The sequence below is a fragment of the Desmodus rotundus genome, chromosome 3 (assembly GCF_022682495.2).
Source record: "Desmodus rotundus isolate HL8 chromosome 3, HLdesRot8A.1, whole genome shotgun sequence".
NCBI classification, from domain to species: domain Eukaryota; kingdom Metazoa; phylum Chordata; class Mammalia; order Chiroptera; family Phyllostomidae; genus Desmodus; species Desmodus rotundus.
The window spans coordinates 34,811,339-34,837,125 of NC_071389.1; the positions used below are offsets into that span (position 1 = coordinate 34,811,339).

General features: G+C 37.7%; 1 protein-coding gene across 1 annotated transcript; it reads left to right on the top strand.

The window, feature by feature from the left end:
- The first annotated feature begins 981 nt into the window (after positions 1-981).
- BTF3L4 (basic transcription factor 3 like 4) lies at positions 982-18,685 on the top strand. The gene is made up of 6 exons (XM_024571140.3): positions 982-1,113; positions 4,410-4,476; positions 8,982-9,095; positions 16,613-16,814; positions 17,628-17,687; positions 18,225-18,685. Exons 2-6 carry the CDS (start codon positions 4,423-4,425, stop codon positions 18,269-18,271), a joined length of 477 nt encoding a protein of 158 aa, XP_024426908.2. The 5' UTR covers positions 982-1,113; positions 4,410-4,422; the 3' UTR covers positions 18,272-18,685.
- The last annotated feature ends 7,102 nt before the right edge of the window (positions 18,686-25,787 follow it).

Below are 25,787 nucleotides of genomic sequence, written 5' to 3' on the forward strand. Positions count from 1 at the left end.
AGAGGGTACGGGTGTCTTCTCTGGTGTACGTTGCTCGACTCTCCCCCAAGCCCGGATTCGGGAAGTTCACCCGGAGCACCTACAGGGAAAATGCGGGCCGAGATAGTCGGGGGTGGTGGGAATGGGAAGGAGGCTTCAGAGTACCGTTTCTGTTTGCGTCCCTCAGCAAGCTAGCCCCGCCCCCTAAGGCAGCTACATTTAATGTTCACAATGCAAATTCCTTACGTTTTTTTTTTCTTTTCATGACGCAAATTATTGATCGCCGAAGTCAGCCGCTCCAAACAGATTGTCCCTTGGCCCCATCACTTCCCCCGCCGCAAATATAAAAGACTAGACGACCGGATTTCATTCTTAGGTTCTGCTTAGGTCTCCGGGAGACCTGGGACACCTGTTTTGGGGTACAAGGTTTCCGTTTTTGCAAGAATGCCCCTTGCTGGAGAAGCGCTGGACATTGTTTTCCTTGCAACCTCAGTACTTCCGTCAGGGATTATGCAACTAACTCATGCCAGCTCCGAGAAAAACCAAACTTGGTATCTTATTGCAAAACTGACCTAGCTCTTCAGTGAACCAGGACAAAAGCCACTGCTGGCATTTAAAGTGTTAACACCCCTTTCAAAGCTTCTTCTGATTAAGTCTATTTGTTTTTAAACCTTATGGGTTAAGTATTTCTCCTCAATTTTTCCTCTCTGATGCATAACTGGTCAAACTTCCCGTCTCTTCTCCAGAGTGGAGACTAGTTGAGTTCGACAGTGCATACTCTACGACTAGTAGAAAACGTCTGACTCCATACACTCGCAAACAAAAGTACACACCGCCCTTTTTAAGGTTCCCTACACATTGCAGGCACCGACACAATGGGACGCGCGAGAGACTGCAAGCTCCAGAATGCAGCGCGGCCACCCGCACCTACCACCCCTCTATTGGGAGGCGCAGAGCAGGCTGGGCCCTGTAGTTTGTGTATGCTCTCCCCGGATAGGTTGCTCTGGTGAGGGCGGCTGTGTCACGTGGACTTCGCTCCCGCCGCCACCGCCTCCGTCGTCTTTCTCTGTCTCCACTGAGGCAGCCATCTTGCTCTTGCCGCGTGCTGGTGTTTGAGGACCCTCCCTGCTTCAGGTGAGACCCCCGGCGGTCCCGCCACTCCACGGCCATAGGCCTCTGCGCACGGTCTCCCCCCGCCCTCTTCTTCCGACACCCACCAACCTCTCGGGCTGCCACTTCCGCCGTGGCGCGTGAAGTGGGGGCGGAGGCGGCTAGCCTGGCCTGTCGGTCACCGGCGGCGCAGCTGGGGGTCGGCACCTGAGGGAAGGTCCCCAGCACCACCGTCCCCTGTGGGGGCGAGCGGGCCCGCGCTCTCGCCACCCAGATCCAGCCCCAGGAGGCGGGTAGTTCCCTACCTCTGTCCTGTTACTCTTGTTATTCACAACAGTGCTGTGAGCTTTGAGCTATATACACAGCCAGTCTGTTGTCATCTCATTTGTTCCTCCCCTACAGATAGGGAAACTGAGGTTAGCAGGCCCCGGGCCCCTAGCCTCTGGGGCCGAATTACGTTGCAACGCTCTTCACCTCCTAATGGCAGTATTTGTTTATCAGTCGGCCTCCCACTCTTGAGACAGTGTCTTGCCCATCTGCATAGCTCCATCACGCTGCTTGATGCTTAGTATAAGCTGTCAGGAAACTGATGATTGATCGATAGACACAGTGTTGCACAGCCAGGAATGGTGGTCTCAACTTCGTTTCCCACGTTCTTTATACCGCGTTCTTTATATCAGTATACCATAGCTGTGCCCTCGAGATTGACTACAGTAGTTACTAGGTTTTGCACATCTGTTGTGAGCCATACCCCGTGCTATTGATCACCTTTAACCATTAAAAAAAACTTATGAAATGTGTGGTGTTACACCTTTTCTAGTACAGAAGGAACGTTGGTTCAGAGAAGTAAATACCTTTCAGAAACCCGAAGTGGTAGAACGTTGATTCTTATGATTCCAAAGCCGATGCCTCTTTTAAAGAAACCTCACATAATAAAAAATGTCGGGACTAAAAGTAGAAATTATTTTCTCTCTGTAAACATGATGTATGTGAAAGTGCCTACTTTAATGCTTGGAACTTAGGCACTCAAATACTGAGAATAGCCTCATTATTTATACCCCTTTTTGAGTCCTTGAGGAAAGGGCTAAAAGATTCTAGGATCCCCAAGAAAGAACTCATTAAACATACGGCCTTAGGAAGTTTTCTATTTTGAAACTAGAAAGTGAGTTTTCACTTCTGGGGCCTCATTTGCAAATCGGTTAAATTGGGAGGGAGGTGAACTGTTTGTTACTCATATTTTTACCCTCCTGGCTGCTTCCAAGTATTTGAGATGGACTCACATACAAGACAATGAATTACAAGTTGACTGGGGAATCGGGAAGTAAACAAGATGATCTTTGAAGTTTAGTCCAGATTCTTTCTGAGCCTGACATCTCATAGACAAAGTCCAATCCTCTTTCCTACTTGAATTCCATACACCCCCTCCTGCTAATAGACAAAGGACCACCCTTCTTCCTTCCCTACCTTCTTGAGCTTCCAACCTCCCTAAAATGCTTTTTTTTTTTTTTTTTTTAATGAAATAGCTCCCTGGGAACAAGTTCTCTGTTTTCCTGATTACCTGAAATGGAATCTGTTCTACACATTGATATAAATAGTTAATTTTGTTGCTTTTGTTTCAAACAAGTCAGGATTCTTTATCTTGACTTCTGTCCCTTCTCTTCCATCTCTTCCTGGGATTGTCACTTCAAAACGCAGAAGAGTCCCAAAAGGTTTACCCTATGTCTGGTTCTAATATTTTCCCTGTGCCCCTTTTTTGTAAAAAAAAAAAAAAAAAAAAAAAAAAAGTCCTTAGGCTCTTTGTTAGTTCACTACATCTTCATGGCCAATTCCTTTGAGAAAAGTGAATATTGGTCTTTTTCTCTGGCTACCGAGTATAGATATTGGGATTTACATAAGCAAATGTTAGTCTACAAGTTGAGGTTGGCACACACTGCAGACTTCTGGTTTTGTACTCGAATCTCACTTCCTTCAATGAAAGTGTTTTTTTAGCTGCTTGAGCATTGTGATACAGTGCTGAGCAAAGATCTAAGGAATCATAAGTTCCAAATGTTTTTTGATTAAGCTGCACAACTAGAAGAATGAAGACTATACATAAATACTGAATTAATGTAAAAATAAATGTTATTTGAGAACTGGGATTTATTTGGCCTTAGAGCAGAGATACATACAAGTTAGTGTAAGTAGAGAGTCAGAATACAGGGTGTTTTGTACTGATAAAATCTTCGATTCTCTTTCATTTCTCAAATGAAAACAATCTTTTTCATCTGAATGATTATGAAGAAGTTAGAGAATTGGCCAAAAAGAGGTTTGATAACAGCCTTGTACTTCTATATTCCATCTCTCACATCTCAATAATGATCTGTTGATCCACAGAACAAGTAAAACAATACTTTAACATTGGCTTTTGTTTATATAGTATGGAATGTTATGGCCCATTATAAACTTAAGAACTTTTTTCCTTTGTACAAATATCACTGACCAGAGTAGGATTTGTGACTTTATAATGTTCTTAAAATTTTCTAAATTAAGTTTAGCCTTAAAGAGCTTATATTTAAGAGTCTCCCCCCCCAATGTAGTATTAATGTGGCAGAGATATGTTTTTGTCAAATTTTGCGGTGAGGCATTATACCCTGAATGCAAGAATATTTTGATAACTGTGACATACTGTATCAGTGCAAGGTATTTGACGAGCTCTGTGGGAAGTGCTGCAGAAGCACTGAAACATCTAAAAATCTGGCGCTCTTTCCCTGTTATTAACATACCAGCTGACCTTGAATAGAGGACATGACTGCTTCATATCTTGACAGCTAGACAGCCTATTGTTGAATTTTTCTTTGTCTAGCTGGGGTTTTTTTCAGTCTCTTATTTATGGTTTACAAGGAATACAGAATATGATTTGGGAGAAAAATGTCTAAAGGTTGTGCTGATAACATTTGGTAACAGCTCTCTGCTGTAAAAATCTTTGAGGGAAAAACTGGCTTGCCTACAGAGATTTTATAACTGGTTAGGTTTTACTGAATGCCAAAATACTGAATCATGCTTTAAAGGAGGGATCTTCAAATAGGTACCTTAGAATCATATTCTATTTTCTATTTGTATATTCAACTCCTTTGTGGTATTATTTAATTTTGGTTCTTTTAATATCTGGTTCATGAAGCTCAGAAAAGTTATTAATATTTATTAAGAATATAGACAGTATTAATATGATCATTGTGGTAGTGAATACTGCAAGTTCAGTGAACCAGAAGGTACTGTTACATAAACAGTTATTTTATTTTGGTAAAACAGTGACTTTAACCAATCTATTTTTCCCCCCCTAGATTTACCAACAGCATGAACCAAGAAAAGTTAGCCAAACTTCAGGCTCAGGTCCGGATAGGGGGCAAGGTGAGTGTGGCATAAGAAAAATTGATAGGAGAATGTATTATTACCAGATAGTAGTGGTGGTGGTGGTGGTATTATTATTATTATTATTTTGGATTTGTGGTCATTGAAAATCTAAAATCTTTTTAATAATCAAGCTCAAACCACATTCCAATTTGGAAATAACTTGTCTAACTCTAAAATAGATAACTAGAAGACTTCTCTCTCTGGCACCTTTGTTTGAATCTTCTTAACATCTGGTAGTTATGTGACATGAACAAGCTACCCTACCTTGTTAAGCTTCCATTTTCACATCTGCAAAAGAGAAATAATCCTACATAAGATGCTCCTAAAAATTAGAGTAATATTTATAAAACACCTAACATGGTGTCTGGCACAGAACAGACCTGCAGGGCATCCCAGATGTTAAGGTTACCTCATCTTGACTGGATACTTTTACTGCTATAGTTTGGTTTACAAGTGGTTTAACTAGATATGTTCAAGCTGACTGTACATTTTGTTTGCTAGGTTTTTCTCCCAAAGGGCAGAAAATTTCCTGCCTATATGAACATGAGCATTCTTATGTACTTTGAAGCCTAAGGAAGAGCTAGTTCTGAACACCAAAAGTCTTTGATGCCCGTCAGCTCTGGCCCTAGGCTCAAGGAGAATATTCTAACCTTATCTCTGCCCAGTACAATTTTTGCTAAAGTAAAAGCAAGAACAGTCCTTACCTCAGACCTGGGGAGGGGTAGGTAGGACACTATGTAGCAGCCCCACAGGACAGGAGATGGTAAAGGGAAGAAGTGACTAGTACTTTCTCCTTTCATAGTGATACAGTTATGTGACTTTGGAGTCATATTATCATTCATGTAACCAAAGTAGTCACATTGTTACATCAAGCGTAGTGTCATGTACCAATGCAAAAACTAGGGATATTCAAGAACCATAGAATATAACTAGAAGAGTTTATGCAGCACATCACTATTATATACATTTTAAACGACATGGTTGGCACATTCATTGATTTATTGAGTACCTACTATGTGCCAAACACATAGAAGATAAATAAGTTAAGGTCTCCTTCTCTTGACACAGCTCAGCTTGGAAGAGAGACATGCTTACAATTATTCTTTAGACTAATAAATGTTAAAATGAAGTACAAGGCACTCTTGCCTAGGAGAGACAAGGAAGTCATCACTGAGCTGAGATTTGAAGAGTAAGAATTTATCATTAGGTAGACAGGTGAGAGGGTAAATGGGCAGGTTGAAAAGAGACTGTCATTCTTACACATGCAAAGGCACAAAGGTTGTTGAGATAACAGTGCTTTACTGGGATGGTTTTCTTTAGCTTGGTATAGCTAGAGTTTAGAATATATAATTTGGGGTTGGATTATATTCTTATATGCCATACTAGGAGATGAGGATTTTATCCTAGAGGCAAGGGGCAACTATCAAAAGAATTTTAAGAAGGAAATAAAAGTCATTTTAGAAAGATGACTGCTGGCAGTGTGGAAAATGGAATGAAACAGAAGTTTGCATGGAGGAGAACAATTGAGAGACTACTGCTATAATATGTGGGACACAAATTTAGGAGTTGGAATTGACATGACTCATATTATATGGTGGATTAAAGGGAGAGAGGAGTCTGGGATGACCCCCTATTTCTGGCTTTAGAGACTGGATATATGCTGGTACCACCAGCTATAAAACTTAGGAAATATAGGAAGAATAGTTTGGTGGACTGATACGCTTTTAGACGTGTTCAGTTTGAGGTATCTGAGGATCATTTGAGTTGAGGTATCCAGCAAGCAATTAAGCTATCCCTGAGTCAGGAATATTTCATAAATAAATGACCATCTATGTAAACAGCCACTCCGATCCATCCTTCAGAAACTGGATTTCATCATAACTTCTGCCGCTACTCACAGGGCTCTCTTCCACTCCCACCAGAGTTGCTGAAACAACTTCTGCCTACCCTCAATAAGGCTGAGTACTACTGCAGGGGCTACTCAGAGATTGAAACCCCTTTTCTTTCCCCTTACTCCTGCCATGCCTCAAAAAGGTTTAGCCCTCAAGACTTAGGCTGCTTTTGTTAGTTTTTCAGCTCTGGTTTTAGGTTTCATTTTTATAGATTGGCCCAGGAATTTTATCCCTTATTTTATTTGTACAAAAAAAGGTTTTTTGTGTTTTTTCATTACCAGTTACTCCCATTTCCTCTTCCACCTCCACCCACGCACCCCCCCCAATCACCACAGTGTTGTCGGTGTCAGTGAGTTCCTTTTCTTTTTTGCTCCATCCTTTCACCCCCAAGTCCCCACCCAGAACTGTCAGCCTGCTGTCTATTTCGCTTGTTAGTTCAGTTTGTTCATTAAACTCCACATATGAGTGAAATTATATGGTATTTGTCTTTCTCTGAATGGCTTATTTCGCTTAGCATAATGTTCTTAAGGTCCACCCATGCTGTCACAAAGGGTAAAATTTTCTTCTTTCTTACAGCTGAATAGTGTTCCATTGTGTAAATGTACCACAGCTGTTTTATCCACTCATCTACTGATGGACACTTGGGCTGCTTCCAAATCTTGGCTATTGTAAATAATTCTACAATGAACATAGGGGTCCATATATTCTTTTGAATTAGTATTTCAAGTTTCTTCAGATAAATTCCCAGAATCAACTTACAAAACTCAACACCAAAACAACCCCCCAAACAATCCAATTAAAAAATGGGCAAAGGACCTAAATAGACACTTCTCAAAAGAGGTCATATAGATGGCCAAGAGACATACGAAAAGGTGCTTAATACCACTAATTATCAGAGAAATGAAAATTAAAACCACAATGAGATTCCACTTCACACCTGTCAGAACTGCTATCATCAGTCAACAAACAAGTGCTGGCAAAGATGTGGAGAAAGGGGAACCCTTCTACACCGTTGCTGGGACTGCAGATTGGTGCAGCCACTGTGAAAAGCAATATGAAGATACCTCAAAAAATTAAAAATGGAACTGCCTTATGACCCAGCTATTCCACTTCTGGAAATTTATTTGAAGATATCCCTTATTTTAAATAGTTTTTCAGTTGAAAAAAATGTATTTAGAATTTCAAAGTACCTATTTAGAAATGAGACTTTTCTTAGTATAATTTTCAACCTATTTGCTTAGGCCAAAATTCTAAGCATCATTCTAGATTCTTTGCCCCCTCATATCTGACATCCAATGCATCAGCAAGTCCTGTTCTTCTGACAGTCTGAGCTCTCCCCGTCTCCACTGCCACAGTCCTCATCTCTGCATCAGGACTGCCAAAGTAGCTTCCTGGTTGATCTCATTATAGTTCATTTTCCACAGCAACCTCAGTCATATTTTAAAATCGTAAATCAGATCAAGTCATTTCCATGCTTAATATGGCTTCCAATGGCTTTCTATTGCAATTGGAATAAAATCCAGATTCTTTCCGTGGCATTCTAGGCTACTTGACCTAGCCCTTGCCTATCTTTCTGATTTCATTTTCCTCCTTCTTTCCTATTGTTCACCCTGCTCTAGCCATACTGGCCTGCTTTCTCTGTCTAACACTATAGGTTCCCTCTTGTTTCATTCTGTTTGGCACTCTCTTCCCCTAGATTTTCCCATGGGTCTCAGTTCTTATGTCACCTCTTCAGAGAGGCCTTCCCTTAACATTCTTTTTTTCTATCTCACAGTGTCTTTTTTTTTTTTTTTAACTTAGCTCCTACCCAATACTCTTATCACTGTGTTTTCTTAATACCCTTAACCCATTTGAAATGATATAATTTGTTTATGTATTTATTGATTTAATACTCCCACTATAATATATGCTCCTTGAAGTAAGAACTTGATGTTTTTCATTCCTGGATTCTAGGACTCTAGAATACTCACATAGTAGGCATTTGATTCTTTTCTTTTTTTAAAAGATTTTATTTATCCGTTTCTAGACAGAGGAGAAGGGAGGGAAAAGGAGAGGGAGAGAAACATCAAAGTGTGGTTGCCTGTCGAGCGCCCCCGCTGGGGACCTGGCCCACAACACAGGCATGTGCCCTGACTGGGAATCGCACTGGCGACCTTCAGTTCAGAGTCTGGGGCTCAATCCACGGAGCCACACCAGCCAAGGCAGCACTTGATCTTAATATTGTCATAATCTCCAAAGTTTCAGAATATCTTTAGACTTTTTTGTCAGGGGGTAGTAGGTACTATAAAAAAGTATTCCTTATAATGTTTGAAAGTTGTTACAAAGCACACTGAATTGTTTTGAAGTTATAAATTATTTTTTATTAAAAAACTTGAAACATAATGTGCTGAGATGATAAAGGCTGGATATTGGAAAGAATAAGAATTGGCTAGAACTGACCTTCAAAAATCTGGATTAGTGTGACAAACATAACTGAACATTATTAATCATTACTATTCGGTCAGCAATTTCTTATGTGGGTTTTTGTTAAGAGAACTATGGATAGGAAGAAATCTGATTGTAGTTCCCAGATGTAAGGCATGCTAACCCTTCTGTTTGGTTATTTTTCAGGGTACCGCTCGCAGAAAGAAGAAGGTAGTGCATAGGACAGCTACAGCTGATGACAAAAAACTTCAGAGTTCTCTAAAAAAACTGGCTGTGAATAATATAGCTGGTATTGAAGAGGTATGATCACTTAGTAAATTATTAAATATGTGAACAAATAGAATATTCACAAATAATTACCCACACTTTTTTTAAGAGGTTTTATTTATTTAGCGAGAGGGGACGGGAGAGAAAGAGAGCAAGAAAAACACTGATATGTGAGAGATATGTGGATCAGTTGTATCTTGCATGCTCTCAACTGCGGGCCCAGCCACAACCCAGACATATGCCCTGACTGGGAATCGAACCAGTGACCTTTTGGTTTGCAGGCAGACATTCATTCCACTGAGCCATACCAGCCAGTGCTAATTATCCACATTTGTTTAAAAAGACTTCATTTATTTTTTTTTTTTGAGCGAGAGCAGTAAGGCAGGGAGAAAGAAATGGAGAGAAACATCAATATACAAGAGAAACATCAATTGGTTGCCTCTCACACGCCCCAACTGGGGACGTGGGCCACAACGCAGGCACCTGCCCTGAGCAGGAATTGAATCGGCAATCTTGGTTCATGGGCCAGCACTCAGTCACTGAGCCACATCAACCAGGGCTATCTACACTTTTAAATGTAAAGTATCAGCTTAGGAGAATCTGATATTATCACTCAGCTATTTTAGGACTATAGCTATTGAATTTGCTTATTGTATAAAATTGGATGATTGTCCAAAAATGATTTTAGTAGACAGTTAAGGAATTCATATTTTCAGACTGAAAGTATCTGCATGTGTGACAAAATTGTGGAATTCTCTTTAATTTTGATGTAAAATAAGATTATTTTCTAATAGTATAGAAATAAAGAAGCCCCAAGATTTCTTCAGATACGGTGGACTTTTTTTTTCCCCATAAGAGCACCATTCTACTCTACAAGTCTCTCTAATTGTTACCTAAGCCAAGAAGCTCTAGCAGTAGCTTCCCATGGATTTTTAAATCATTTTATTATATTTTGATGATACTGTTTCTCTCAAATATGAAGCTAAAGATTGTTATTTCAAAAGACACTCAAGAAAAATTATATTAACATCAACTATTTGTAATGTTACCATCTAGATCTACTTCTATCTAATGATTCCATTTCTGATAGTAACCACTGTTTAAATTTCCACTGCCATAAGTTAAGAGTTAATTTTATCATTACTATGTGTGGTACCACCTCAGCAAAGAAAGGAAAAGTAACTGACTTATATCCTGTATTATTAAGCACCTCCCATCAGAATTCATTATTTACCCCATTATAGATAAAAGAAATCCTCATCACTGTTTCCGAGGACATTGCTGTTTCTCCTTGTTTAGGTCTTAATGCAGATGTTATTTCCTCCTGGGAAACCTTCCTGTAGCACACATACACATTTGTGCAAAGGAGGGTTAGATGCCTTTCCTATGTTCCTCCATAATGTCCTGTTTTTAATTTTATTGTAGTATTTATTAAACTGAATTGTGAATTCCATTTTGTTGGTATTGCCAATTCAGTTCTAACTTCTTGAAGAGTCATAGCTCCAGAGCATCACACAAAAAATCAATGGTGCATGATAGGCATGTACATACTCTCACTCTCGCACGCTGGTGTGTGTGCACATGCATGCTGTCTTCCCACCCTCACACTAGTTGTACAGAGAAAATATGCATAAAGATAATTAACAGTGCAAGTTAACAGCTGTAAAATTTCTGAATATTTGAACCTAAGATGGGAAGGAATTTTACTTTTTTCCTTCTTTCCTCCCTCTTTCTAAAATTGATTTTTTAAGAACCAAGATACAACATTTTGCATATCTAAAATAATATTATTTAGGAATATCTAGTATGCTTTATATATAATCTGGTTTACCTCAAACGTTTTATGTTACTATATTTAAAGTAATATTTTTTCAATTTCTTAAAGAAAATGATATGCTTGGTTTAAAAACAGTTATCAGGAGAAAAAAGAAACTACTGCCTTAAATGTATACATGAAAACACAGTTTTCAGAAACACTAAGATATCAAAAGTATGTCTTAGAAGAGACACATTAAATAGAATTTTGTTTTTAATTTGGGGTGTTTTAAACTTGTTACATAGTGCTGACCTCTGAGGAATATACTGTCTTTTTGTTGTTTCGCAGTTTAAGTAAAATCTTTTGAAAAGACACTATTACCAAAAATAATATTACTATGTTTCCTATACTTACACCTTCAAACACCAAAGCGAAAAGAAAAGAAAGTACTCAGTTTGGTGGGTGAGGAGCAGGGAGATCAGTGGCAGGTTTTAAAAACTTGTTGAATGCACTTTTACTAAGTAAAATTTTAATCTTACTTTCTAGGCTGAAAGAAATCAGTATTCGTGATGTCTTTCTGTTTCTGAAACTTAATTTAAATCTTCCTCAGAAACTTTAAAACTGAAAGACTGTTTAGATTGAGACAAGCTTCTCTGGTCTTTTATGTATGCATTAGTTTGTTGATTTGGTATAATAATTATGTATAGATTTCTTTTACATGTTACCAAAGAGAGAGAAATTCAAAGCTGTCAAGTAAAGGGCAGGGGAGTGTCACAGATGGTTTTCATACAAAGCCAAGTAAATAACCAGGTTTTAGGAAGGAATTCCTAGATGAATTCCAAGAGCGTAATCCAAAACTAAATTTCTGGAAATGTTTCATGTTCTGTGACATTTGAAGATATTTGGATGTGCTTCTTATTTAGTAATCTAGTTGGATACAGTGACTGTGCTGTCACTTTTCTTCCCCTGATAACATGAGTCTATCAAAAATAGGAGCTGTTCCATTTCTCAGAAACAATAGATTTTATCAGAATTATTTGATGAAAAATGTCACCAAAAATCTGATTTTGATTCATTTGGTCTAATTGCTTCATGGAGTTTTCCTGTTACATTCAGCTTCCAAACTAGGGTATAATTCTGCCTCTATGAAACCTTCTCTATCCTACCAGGCATAATTAACACTTCCTCTGTACTTCTGCCCTTAGCTTAAACTGCTCTGCTATAATACATTTGTTATTATGGCCTCATATTGTGAGTTATAATGGTTACATATTAACCAAGTTGCCCGTTTTTAGATTATAAGAATCTAGACAGAAGGAACTATGTTTATTTAGCATTTATCACATGCCGACTCCCATGATGAGATATCTTACACTTATTAAGGTTGAGATACTGATTATTCCAGGAGGAACTGTTCTGCAACAAGTTAGCCATAGGGAGCTGGAGCTTGGGGGAAAGTTTAGGGCTGGGAGTATAAATTTTGTAATTGTACACATAAATTTTACTGTTTGTATTTTTTTCTTTTTAGAGCTCTTCATTGATGTTGCCAAATTACTTTTCAGAAAGGATATGCCATGTTACACCATCTACAGCATAGCTGTAGAGAACTCATCAGACTCTTGTCACCAGAGCATAAGAGAAAATGATCCCAGCATATCATATAGTATAATGACAGCTGTTAGCTTTAGCTTATAATAACAATAATAGTTTAGACTAGCCTTTAGAAATAAACACGTGCTGAGCATAGAAGGATTGAATGAGAAAGATACTGACTTACGGGAGTGCGCAAAGCCCATGATCCTCAACATCCCTCAGTCTCACATTTAAGTGCCAGTACAGGAAGGAGTGGCAATAAAACTTGATTTTAAGATAACTGTCAATTTTCAGAACTGCCACTACCTAGCCTAGTGGGGACAAACAAAACAACACACAGTAGAAAAATGTAAATTCCTCTCTAAACTGAGAGGGCATTTGTTAGCAAGTGCTGTGCAGTCAAGTATAACTTTGTAAACTTCCTGTTGCCTTAAAAACTGCTGTGTAGGAATAAAACAAGCATTGGATTTATCAGATAGAAGGCTGCTGTGATTAATATATGGGCCCTACTCAGAGGCCAGGGAAGGCAGGGGTTTTAAAAGTTTAGATACCAGCATAATGATGCCACACCAGGAATGCCTTAAAATGGCCCTAAGTTGTCCTGACCAGGTAGCTAAGTTGGTTACAGCATCATCCCAATCACATCCCAAGGTTGTGATTTCAGTCCCAGGTCAGGGCAAATGCAAGAATCAATCAATTAATGCATAAATAAGTGGAACAACAAATGGCGTGAGCGCTTGCTCACTCGCTCGCTCTCTCTCTCTCACCCCCCTCCCACCCTGCTGCTTTCTCCCTCCCATCCTCCCTCTCCCCCTCTCCCTTCCTGTCTCCCTAAATCAAATAAATTTTTAAAAAGATTTTAATAAAATAAAATGGCCCTAAATTCTGTGGGACAGTCAGGTTGAGTTTGAAAGGCCAGAACAGTAGGAAAAGTCAGGCCAGAGATAGAGCCCAGATGGTTCTGGGCATCTTTATTGGGGGTCATTACTGGTACTATTTCTAAACCTTAAGACAGCATCCATGATTTAGAATAAATGCTACATATAGGCGGTATCCACTCATTTAGCAAATTGGAGTGACTGTTATGTGCTGTATACTTGGGTGACATACTATGTCTAGTAAGGCATGGCCTCTTAAGGAGTTCATCTCTAATAAGGTCAAAAACTTGCAAACGTAATTTTACTACAACAGTTCTAATTACTTGTAATACCCATGAAGTATAGAAGGTGCATGAATCACCTTAAGTTTAGCAGCATCTGACTCAAGGATTGGATAAATGGGAAATTACAAGGTGGAGAAGCAGGAAAAGGTTTTTCTAAAAAGCGAAAATTGCATATGTAAATGCACTAGGCATGAGAGGACAAAATACTTTTTGGTAACTACAAGATGTGTCAGTATTGTTAGAGCAAAAAATAAGAGCAAGGGCATCTGGTGTTTTGGACTAGGAGTTTCAAAAATGCCTCCTCCATTCAAGTAACATCCTTTACATTCAACTACCTATTAAGTGGAAAAAACATTTTGACATAAAGGAGCTGTTTGTTTTAAAAAAGGGTATAGTAGCTCATTTAATAGTCTTTGTTTACTTGTCTGCTCCGTGTTCTTATACTGTATGTAGATTGTATGATTTTAGACCAAACATCAATAAAATCACCAGAAAAAAAGTGAATTCTCCATATGAAATGCATGCAATTTGCTTTGTGAATTTAACAAGTTCCTTAGTCCTTCTTTTACCTCTAAAAGAAGGGGGGAGGTGTCTAACTGATCAGCCCAACAATTCATCCTTTAATAGTTCCTAATTGCTTGTGTCTAGGAGCCTAATATAACCATGTCATTTGCTTAGGAGAGAGGAAAGAATGTTAGAAATAAAATATTCTGGCCTTTTTAACTTCTAGTATTTTATTCTCTGTATTCTAAAATTAACTCTCTACCCCTTTCTGGGCCTTTTTATTCATTTTTTTTAATACAACCTCATTTAAAACAACCATTAATAAATTTATTTCCACTTCAGTCTGAAGTGGAATTCATCTTGCTTTTTACACTAAACTCAACATATTTCAGCCTACAAAGACCTACATCAGGATGTAAAATATGACTTAACATTTAGCCGTTGGGAAAGAAGCTTGAACAGAAGGAAAACTCTTGAATTTATTTATTCTCTTTGGTTCTGGGTTGGCCTATTATTTATTTTGTAGCTAGGAAGATATATATTATCCATGTATCTGTGCTGTTTACCTTTTGCATTCCCCATTTGCCTATATTCTGAGATAAGTAATTTTCTAGGAAGTTTTTATGGGACCACAGAATTGAACTTTTATCAGCAAATAAATATTTTAAGAATGTGAATGACATCATAGGAAGGAAATTAAACAGAAAGTTAAGAAACCCAGATTCAATTCTGAGTTTGCATGTAACCAGCCATTTGTTCTTAGCTATGTTGCTTAACCAAGAGCTCTTGTCTTTAGTATTTATTTCCTTCCCAACAGATTGACTAGAAGTGTAACAAATAATATGGCCTGACTTTAGGGGGAACAATATCTATTTCAAGTCTCCTGTGATTTTAACACCTGTAAATTTTAAAACTCTCAAATTCCGATATTTGAGACTCTTTTCATACCTGGAACTATTATAGAAATCCTTTATTAAATTATGTGATTGGTCTTGATTTGGAAAGTATAGTCCTACATGTCTTTATTCTTTTCCTGTACTAAAATTATGTGATTCTAGGGTAGATCCAGAGCAACATCCCATTTCATATCCACTGTGCCACCTTTTTTCTCTTCCAGAATTTCAGCCACTTTAACTTAACTATAATTATCTTCAGAACTATATATTTTTCTAAAGTGAACATAAATTATTTTTAACTCATGATGATATTTGTCAGAACAGCCAGATTGAATGCTTACTGTGTATGATACGTGTAATAGAACCTTAAGTACAATACTGAAAGAGGGACAGGCATAGAATTGAAAAGTGGTTATCTCAGAAAAAAACTGGGAAATTATTTGTGGGGTAAAGTTACAGTTTTCCAGGGAATTTGCCTTTATTTTCTCTGTGTTCCAGGTCTTGCCTGAAATTTAGACGCCCCTTTCTTCCCCTTCCTTTCTGGTGCTGTCTGTCAGTGGTTGTGATCACCTCTGAGGAAGAAAAGCCCACTTCCACTGACCATGGAGAACACTCAGCATCTCTGCTTGATTGTGACAAGGGCAGTTTTTGGATGGATCATGAAATGCTTCTAAAGTAGCCAAGAGTTAACTCTCCTAACCTTTTTACATAATAAGCATGTTACCACCAAGGTAACTTACCCAGTGGAGTCAACTACATAGTGAATCACATTATTTACACATTTAACTTATGCAAATTCAGTTCTACTGAAACACAGAAAGTGCACAAGTGAGAGAAAAATAACATTTTAAATAGCTCAATCTTCCTTTTCAATTAGTCCAAGGCCATGTGATAAATCCAATCTGAAACAGTCAAAATTCATATTGGTGAAAGCTACAGAAAGAATGTGAGGATGGTTCTCAGGGTTTCCTAGTAATTGATAAAGCATGTCCAGGTGGGCAGGCAAGTGGGTGGGAGAGGTACTTTCACATTTACAAGGGTTATTGAAGGTTGTTGAGAAGCAACATTCAAGAATTAGAGGAACTGATAAAAATCCTCTACACAGAATGACACGAAGAGAACAAGTTGAAATCTTTGTAAATTTACTAAGTGTTCAAATGAGTGAAGTACCTGATTGATTACATTTCTGAGTGTTCTTTATGGATTTTCAGTGGTTATTTTTACCAGACACTGGTACCCCATTACAACCTGTTCCCTAAGATACTACCTCACTAAATGTTATCTGTACCAATTTAGTTTGATAGTGTAAACTGTGTAAGATAATGGCTATTTCATTAAGAAGTCAGTTCTTGGCTGATTATTATTTTTTTTTAATGTGGGCATGAACTTCTTTCTCATAGAAGTCTTGAATTTAAAATGTAGATTCTTTGACCATCCTAGTAATCTGTGCCATCTACACCATTTTACCTTGTTGTGAGGATCTTTTTCCACCCATACCCAGTGCTTAGATAATTACTACCTTGGGATTGCATAACTACTACCAAGTTGAAAAAAATAATTGGCTAAACTATTTTTTAGAAAGATACTGTTTTAGTTGTATCTATTTTGTGAAGTACCTTTTTCTTTCATGATCATACAGGTAAACATGATTAAAGATGATGGAACAGTTATTCATTTCAACAATCCCAAAGTCCAAGCTTCCCTTTCTGCCAACACCTTTGCAATTACTGGTCATGCAGAAGCCAAACCAATCACAGAAATGCTTCCTGGAATATTAAGTCAGCTTGGTGCTGACAGCTTAACAAGTCTTAGGAAGTTAGCTGAACAGTTCCCTCGGCAAGGTAGGTATTTCAATTTAGTACCTCTTTTCCTCCCAACCTTAATTAAAGAACCTATTTATTTTAAAAGGTGTCTCATTACTGAAAGGATTGGCTTGTATATATATTCTACTTTTATAATGTTACTTGTATGCTTCATAAATTTTTTAGTTTGTTTCTTTAAATATTATACAATGTGGCATAGGGAATATTTTGGTAGAAATACAGAGTTGAGAGTAGTTACCTAAAAGGTAAGGGCTAGGATCTGCAGGCCACATTAAATAGTCAATTTGATACTCCTGACTAATGGCAACAAGAACATAGTGTTATCACAGATCTATATTTTTGTTTAATATTGTTGATTACTATAGATGCAACAACCATTCATACTGAATTTCCAAGACAGTTCTGGTTTCAATGTGACTTGTCTCCCCTAAAAATCAAAGAGCCTATTATTTCAGTGCTCATACTACATAGCTAGATGCTTTCTTACACCAAAAGAGATGAAAAATAACCTTGAATACTGACTTTCTATTTGGAGAATACAGAATTGGAGAATGAATTAACTGTGTCTTTTCATTCAAGCTAATCTGAATTACTCCATTTTGCATATAAGTTTTACCTTCAGTGCCCATTCAAATTGCTGGCTGTATATAGTATATATCTAATGAAGTTAAAGTTCCATTGACTTTTAGTATTAAGTAAAAATATGGCATTAGATTAGACAATATTTAGCTTTTTCTGAATAATTATATAAGATATAGACAGGAAAAAAGAATAAAGTGTTTGTAGATGTCTTTGTTCTCAGTGACTAATTTTAAAATAAACTTTTTGCAGTGTTGGATAGCAAAGCACCAAAACCAGAAGACATTGATGAGGAGGACGATGATGTTCCAGGTAAGTGACATTTCTTTAGTTTTGAGATTTATAGCATCCTGCTGATCTCATTTAAATTCACTGCAAAATGACTTACAATTTTTTGTCAATGGTGAGCTCATAAATTTAAATTGATTCACAATGATGTGGGTATTATCTAATTAAAAAGATTAAAAGCCTTCCCATGTAATACTTAGAATCTGAAATTATCACGTAAAGCTTTGCTGCCTGCATTTATGAATTTGGAATCTCTGTGATTGTAAGTTTGGATAGTTATTGTTGTAACATCTTTGTGGGAATTATGATTGATACATGAAAATGCTGTCCACTTTAGTATACATAAACAAAAAAAGACTGACATTTCCTTAGGATTATGATTTTACCAGATAAATGAAATATTAGCAAAATGCCACCAATTCATTTCTGCCCCCTTGTCCTATATATTTTCAGGGTAATTCTAGGAAGAACAATTTTGTTTTACTGGGGTTAGAAGTTAGGAATTATATTTACCTCTTTTTATGTATTTTTAACTCATTTATTTATTTTATTTTTTTTCAGATCTCGTAGAAAATTTTGATGAGGCATCAAAGAATGAAGCTAACTAAAATTTTTTCTGGTTTTTGGAAGCTGGCATGGACTAGATTTAACATCAGCTATGTGGTTCCAAAGTTTTACAGACACGGAGAATATCAACTGTTACTAGTTCAGTAATATAAATATTTTGTATATTAATAATGCTGTTTGTTCAGCATTTTTCGGTCATATGATTTTGCATTTTGCACTTCCTCCCAGGATCTACTCTTTTGGTCAAAATAAGAAGTATTGGTGCAGCTTGAGGGTGTCTTGATTTTTGATTCTTGGTTTTTTTGTTTGGGATATTTTTGATGTGTGTATGTTTATGTGTGTGTGTGTGTGTGGGTATGTGTATATACAGTGGAGAGCAAATTGGAAAACAGTTCTATTTATCCTCCTCCTTCCCCAGTAGAAATAAAACAAATCTTTACATTTGTTACTTTTAATTTTTTTCTAATGCATAAAATTAATGAAAAGTGAATTAATCTTGAATTTCAAATCTGAAGAGATTTCATCCTTGAAGGTTTGGTTTTCATTTGCTTGGTTAACACATCTTTGACACATTTCTCTGGGTCTAAAATGTCTTGAGATATTTTCACCGGCTTTCTGCTGGTGTAATAGGTAGCATATCTTTGGTGCAGTTGCCTTAGATTTCACTTACCTAGTCATACCCAGAAGAGATTTCTTTCTAAATGCCTTTTTTCCTCCTTTTGACCTCCACATGGCCTGGTCTGTTTTTGGAAATGCTCTTCCTCATCTTCCACCTAGCCTCAGAAGAATGTTTTCCATATAGAATTAAGTGAGTGCCTAATCCCTCATTTTTGAGACTTTGTTCCCTTATCTTAAGGAATAACACTTCATCTTCAACTTTTTATTTCTCCCTGGGTTTTATAGTTTGATAGATTTCAAACTGGAATAGCTAGCATGTGCTTGCTAAATAATTTTATGCCAGCCTTATCCTGTATCCTAGCTGTTCTTAATAGCAGGTGCAAAAATGCCTTTTTTTTTTTTTTTTTTTTTAAAGCAAGGTGGAATTGGGAATGTCCTTTTGAATCAGGAAAAAAAAAAAAATAGGCCATATACTCATCCCCCAGCACCAAAGGGCATTCTGTGAAGAGTTATTGGCCCGAGGAGGATTTCTTCAACCACTCTCCTACTCTGGCCTTGAACCTACCTCTGGATTGGATCTTATTATTATTGCTGCTTACAGCATCCGCCTGCATGCTTACTAGAGTAATGCTTTGGGGAGAACACTGGTAAAACAGTATTTAATTGTCACCTCCTTTCAGAGGACTTGGAGGTAAGTTGCATTCATTCAAGTTTCCCTCTTGATGTCTAATGATAAAAGCTTGCATTTTGCTATATTAGCATTTGTTTTAGCCAATATTTAAGGATAAGATTTAGAAAATCTATCATTTCCTGGCCCAACATCAAACTAACTGTGGCTTAACTTCACAGCATATCAACTTTGTTTCAAGCTAGATATTTTTATTTGACATCTAAAGTGCAAGACCAACAACATATCAAGCAATCTATAAACACAAAGGCAAAGACTCTTGTGTTTTATCGTCCAGACACCTCAATTTATTTTATAAATTTGTTCATTTTCTTGTTATGTTTTATATAATATATGGACTTAACTACAAAATAAAATAACAAAAGAGGATATTTCCTCTTGCGCTTCTCTTATTATTGTCTGCAGAATTTCCTTCTTTTGTATTTTACCTCTACCCCCAAGCCTCAAATGAATTTTAGCCCCATCATTATTTGAAATAATGTTTCATCCATTGTTACTCTAAATGGTCTATATCAGGGGTGTCAAACTCATTTTCATTGGGGGCCACATCAACCCCGAGGTTGCCTTCAAAGGGCCGACTGTAATTTTAGGACTGTATAAGTGTAACTACCCTTTAATAGTTAAGCGAGAGCTTGGCACTGCCATCGGGTAGAAACAAGGTGCCAAGCTGGATAAAACAAGGTGGAGGGTCTGATTCAGCCCACAGGTCTTGTATTTGCCACCTGTGCTCTATATAGTCCAGAATTCTGTTCCTCTGTCACCAAAGGACACATTGTGGGGCAGAGACAGTTAGGATGGGCATGAAGTGGTTAGGGACATTTAAGAGAAATAGTACAGCAAAGGAAAAGGGGAAAGACTCCTGTCTTCCAGATGAAGACAGGTCACCTAATTATATAATCTGAAATTCATCATGAGTCCAATGAGATGTTTCTAAATCTTAATGTTTCTTGACATCCTGTAAAACTCATTTCTGAAAATTCTCAAGGAGATGATTTTATCCTCTTTTCAGAAATCTCTTTTTATCAATACCTGTAAAGCCTTTAACTACTCACCCAGAGGAGCTCTGGTCAGTATTTCCTTTTATCCTGTTAACAACTAATGGCTGGCCTCTCTCATGTGCAATAAGCTAATAGTCTTTTTTTTAAAAAAAGTTTTCATACCTTCTTTCCTGGACAAAGCATATTGAGATCCTGACTCAACCCAAAGAAATGTTCCTGCCTTCAGAGTTAGTAGGCATAGGTAAGAGTATGAATGAAACTTTTGTAAATTGTAGTGTTCTTGGCATAAGTAAGAATTGCATAGTTTTTTTTTTAAATATGTGAAGTAGTTACTAAATATGTACGTTTTCCCAAGGTTATGTATTTATTGCCAAGATAATTATAGAAGTATTTTCTGGGGAAATTCACCTTAAATTTTTGGGGCAATTGAAGAAATGTCTTTCTGCAAAAAGAATTGATTCATGGTCTTAATTTTTGTGGTTAGCGCTTTCAGTTTTTGTAAAGCTCATTTATCTATTTTTAGGAAGCCCAAAGTAAATAGTTGAGATCTCATATTTGTTTTACCTGTACTTTTCCCATTAAGCAATGGTTTAAGATTTGTTTTAAGTAACTAGTGTTTACGGGATTCCATTAAATTTTAGTAAGCCTACCAGGTTCTTGTGAAAATCCATATTGGGATGTGTTTGATTTGTTTCTTTGTTTTAATTCTGTATTTATCCCCTAATTATGCTATATATCTATAAATAAAATGTCATGATAAGCCATAGCATGGTATAGTAGGAAATCACAGGTCTTTATATGGATATCAGTTTCATTACCTACCATGCTGTAACCTTTCCAACAGGACTGCTGCGGTGCCCAACTCCAGGGGCCATTATTTATATTTGTTGTGTTGGGGGGGGGGGGGGCCATGTTCATAGAATACGATGTTAATAAAGCCCCATAATAGTGTTTTAACAATGGCCTTGCTCTCCAAGCCTGTTTTCTTTGTAAAATGGTGGCTGAGTCAAACAGGGTTCCTTAGAACCTGCTCAGTGATGAAGATAAAGGATAAAGTGTGATGTCTCCCAAACCATGGCAAAGAGGAGCGTATGGGCCTAGGCACCACAAGGCTCTGTTCTGCACTACCATACTCCAGTTCAACCTGCATTGCTCTACCACATAGACTTTGCCTGGATTATTGTAGCCCCCTTATTGGTCTTGCTTATGATTCACTCCCTCCAATCCTTCCTCTACACAGGAGCCAGACTATCTAAATTTCATATCCGAGCATGTCATACCTAGCCAAGGTGATGAGGCAAGCCACTGAAAATGCACATGACTTGCAGTACATGATCCCTGTAAGACAGACCCAAGGGAGCTGGGTTATCCTGCACTGACCAATGGACAGTGTCCCTCTGAGCCCAGATCCCAGTGTGTCCTTCCTCATGTTATAGCCCAGAGACTTGTTTTGCTTAGCCCCACAAAATGAATAAGGTAATCTGGTAAAAAAGACAGTCATCATTTCACCACTTTTGACAAAATTGTTCCAAAAGCTATTGGTGATACAATATTTATAAATAAAGAGCCGTCATAGTAATTTTAAAAGTCACCATTCTGTTTCAAGCTTCTGTTCCTTTGCACATATTTTTACAATAGTACAATACTAAGGTTATTTGGTTTTTAAAATACATCTCCCATCCAGATCATGAGTATCTCAATAGCAGATGGCAGGTCATACATCTTTCATCCCCAACATCTAGCACACTGCCTGATGTGTAGTCTACTCATGATCATAACACTTATTAAATACTATTGAAAAGAGTTATCTCATGTAACTCCTAAGCAGTCCAGTGGGACAGATATTATAATCCTACTTCTAAAGAGAAAAAAGTGGTTTAGGAAAGTTGCCAAATGTCACACAACTAATTTGTAGGAGAACTGGGATTTTAATCTAGATCTATCAAATTTAACGGTCTAAACATCACCCCAGACCACCCAACAAATATTTATTGAAATGAGAATTATGTGTATGGGGCCCCTATCTACACAGATATCCTCATCAAATACTAATGTTAACCTGAAAGTCAAACCTATCTTAATGATTATTCAAGAAGTAGTTTGAGAGGTTTTTTTAAAGAAGGATTTGTAAATTGTATGTATTTGAGATCTTTGATGGCAGTATTTAGGCAAAAATTTGTAGATTACATATGTTGATCTTCATTGGCATTCTTGAAATTTTGCCACATTTTAGGCATACCTGGTCAAAGAAATATTTATAAATTTGAACAAGGTGGTTATGAATTTATTCTGCACCCACACTTTTTGTTTTTAAAAATCAAACTAGTCCACAAAAAATGTTAGAATAAATTAATTGAGCAACATTGCAGAATACAAAACCAACACAAAAATCAATTGCATTTCTACACATTGACAATTAATAATCCAAAAAAATTAAGAAAATAATACCACTTACAATAGCATCGGAAAGGTAAAATACTTAGAAATAAACTTAACCAAAAAGGCAAAAGACCTGTACACTGAAAACTACAAAAGACTGCCAGGAGAAATTAAGACATAATAAACAAAATGGTATCTCATGTTCATGAAAGACAAGACAATATTGTTAAGATGTAAATAGTACCCAAAACAATCCATAGATTCAATGCAATCCCTATCAAAAACTCAAAATTAAGTTTTTTGCAGAAATAGAAAAACCCATCCTAAAATTTACATGGAATTTTAAGGGGCCCCAATTACCCAAAACAGTTGAAAAAGAACAAAGTTGGAGGACTTGCTTCCTGATTTCAAAACTTAACTACAAAGCTGTAGCAAGTGAAACAACATACTGGCAAAAAGACATATAGATCAATAGAACAGAATAGAGATCTCAAATAAATCTTTACATATAGAGTTAAATGATTTTTATTATTAATTTATTAAAGAGAGGGGGAGGGAGGGAGAAAGAGAAACATTGATGGGTTGCCTCTTGCACAGGTCGCAACTGGGGGGCCAAACCTGCAACTCAGGCAGGTCCTCTGATTGGGAATTGAACTGGTGACCTTTTGATTTGTGGGAGGACACCCAACCAACTGAGCCACACAGGGCAGAGCTCATTTTTTTAAAAATACTTTATTTATTTATTTTTAGAGGGGAAGGGAGGGAGAAAGAGAGGGAACATCAATATGTAGTTGTCTCTCATGCACCCCCAACTGGGTACCTGACCTGCAACCCAGGCACGTGCCTTGACAGGGAATCAAACCAGTGACCCTTTGGTTCACAGGCCAATACTCAATCCACTGAGGTACACCAGCCAGGGCTCATTTTTTAATTACGTTGTTTTTTGTTGTTAAGTTGTAGTTATTTATACATTGTGGGTATTAATCCCATATCAGATATATAATTAGCAATTATTTTCTCCCATTCTTTTTTTTCCTCATGCTTAGATATGTTTATTGATTTTGAGAGACAGAGAGTGAGAGAGAGAAAGAAACATCGATATGAAAGAGAAACATCAATCGGTTGCCTCCAGTACACACCTGGACTGGGGACCGGGGACTGGGGATCAAACCCACAACCTAGGTATGCGCTCTGACCAAGGATGGAACCCGCAACCTTTGGTGCACTGCGCAGGAGTGTCCAACCTTTTGGCGTCTCTGGAGCACACTGGGTGAAGAGTTGTCTTGGGCCACACATTAAATATACTGCAACACATTATCACCAAAAAAATCTCAATGTTTTAAGTAAATTTACAATTCTGTATTGGGCCGCATTCATAGCCATCCTGGGCCTCGTGGCCCGCGGGCCACAGGTTGGATACCTCTGGAACAGGATGACACTCCAACCAACGGAGCCACTCGGCCAGAGTTAATATGTCAATTTTGGCAAAATATGCCATGTAATAAAATCAAAATTCCTTTCTATAGATAACAAAAAATGTTTGTGAGGGTGTGACTTCTTCCTTTTACAAAATGAGTGTAAGAATACTCATGTCTTGTATGTTCTTTGTGGAATGTCTGACCACCAAGGTCAGGTTATCGTGACCATGTCTGAATCCAGGAAGCCAGAATCTAGCCATTGATAACTTCCCAATACTCATTTTATCTAATTAGACCTTACAGTGCTGGTATCTTGCCTACCCCCAGCTGCTGAAGCAAATGGGACAGCAAATTGGACAAAGAGGTCTTCTGTGTTACCTGTTTCTTCCACAAAGCTCTCTGCCACTTGTCAGAGACAGTTTGTCTGCACTAGGGGCCACCCAGCCCTGACATTCATAAAGGGTATAAGGGAATTCTACCTTGCCACTTGTCCTATTTTGCCTTTTATTCCTTCCCTCAGGGGCTTGAGGAATGTTGTGGGTGGTGGCAATAAAGCAGAACAATGAAACTCACTTGGCAATTGGTTGTGAGAGTCACTTCCTTAACCTTATTGCCTGGGCCTAATAAAATAGGACTAAATCCCAAGGCATAATAATGTGAAGTTTTCCACAGCTTTGACATGTTCTATCCCCCAGAAAATCATACAATCATGACCTCTAATTTACTATACCACTTAGTTGCTTTTTATGTTTCCGATGACTTTGCTTGATAAATTAGAAGAACTTAATTAGGCTTATTTTAACTCTCAAGTTTGCATACACTGATCTCCAGGCACTTTAAGAGACCTGTTTCAAAGGCAAAATGGGACGTGGCACTGATAGCCCATCTGCACACATACTCTCATTCACCCTAGCTCCTGCTTTTCTCTCTGGTTCTAGATAGAATAATTTTTGAGAGCCAGGAATTCTCCTCCTGTGGTTGGCAGTGTCAGTTAAGTCCTCCAAAAGCAGACACCAAGAGAGAGATAAAATGCAATAAATTCATTGGGGGTGCCATCTATGGATGACGAAGGAGAGAAGGAGCAGGAGTTGTGAGCGACTGAGGGCCAGATCTTTTATAGTGTTCCTTTCCTCTCCAAGTCATTTTTCCTTCCAAAATAAAACCCAGCTAAGCCCAGCATACATATTCACTATGTTTAAGTGCTCCTTTTCCAAGGAGGGTGTATTAGTCTGGGTCCTCAAATAATCCAAGATGTGATTAATTATGCAAGGATTTTATTAGGAGAAGTTCCTATGTAAAGTAAAAAAGGCGGCTGAGAAAGCTGTCAGACTGAAGTCTGACCCTAACTGAAGGAGAGAGAAAGAAAAGCTTGGGTAGAGGCACTCTAGGCTGCCTTGTAGTCTGAGGAAAGCTTGGCAAAGCCATCAGGGAATCCCCAGGCCAAAGTCAACCATCA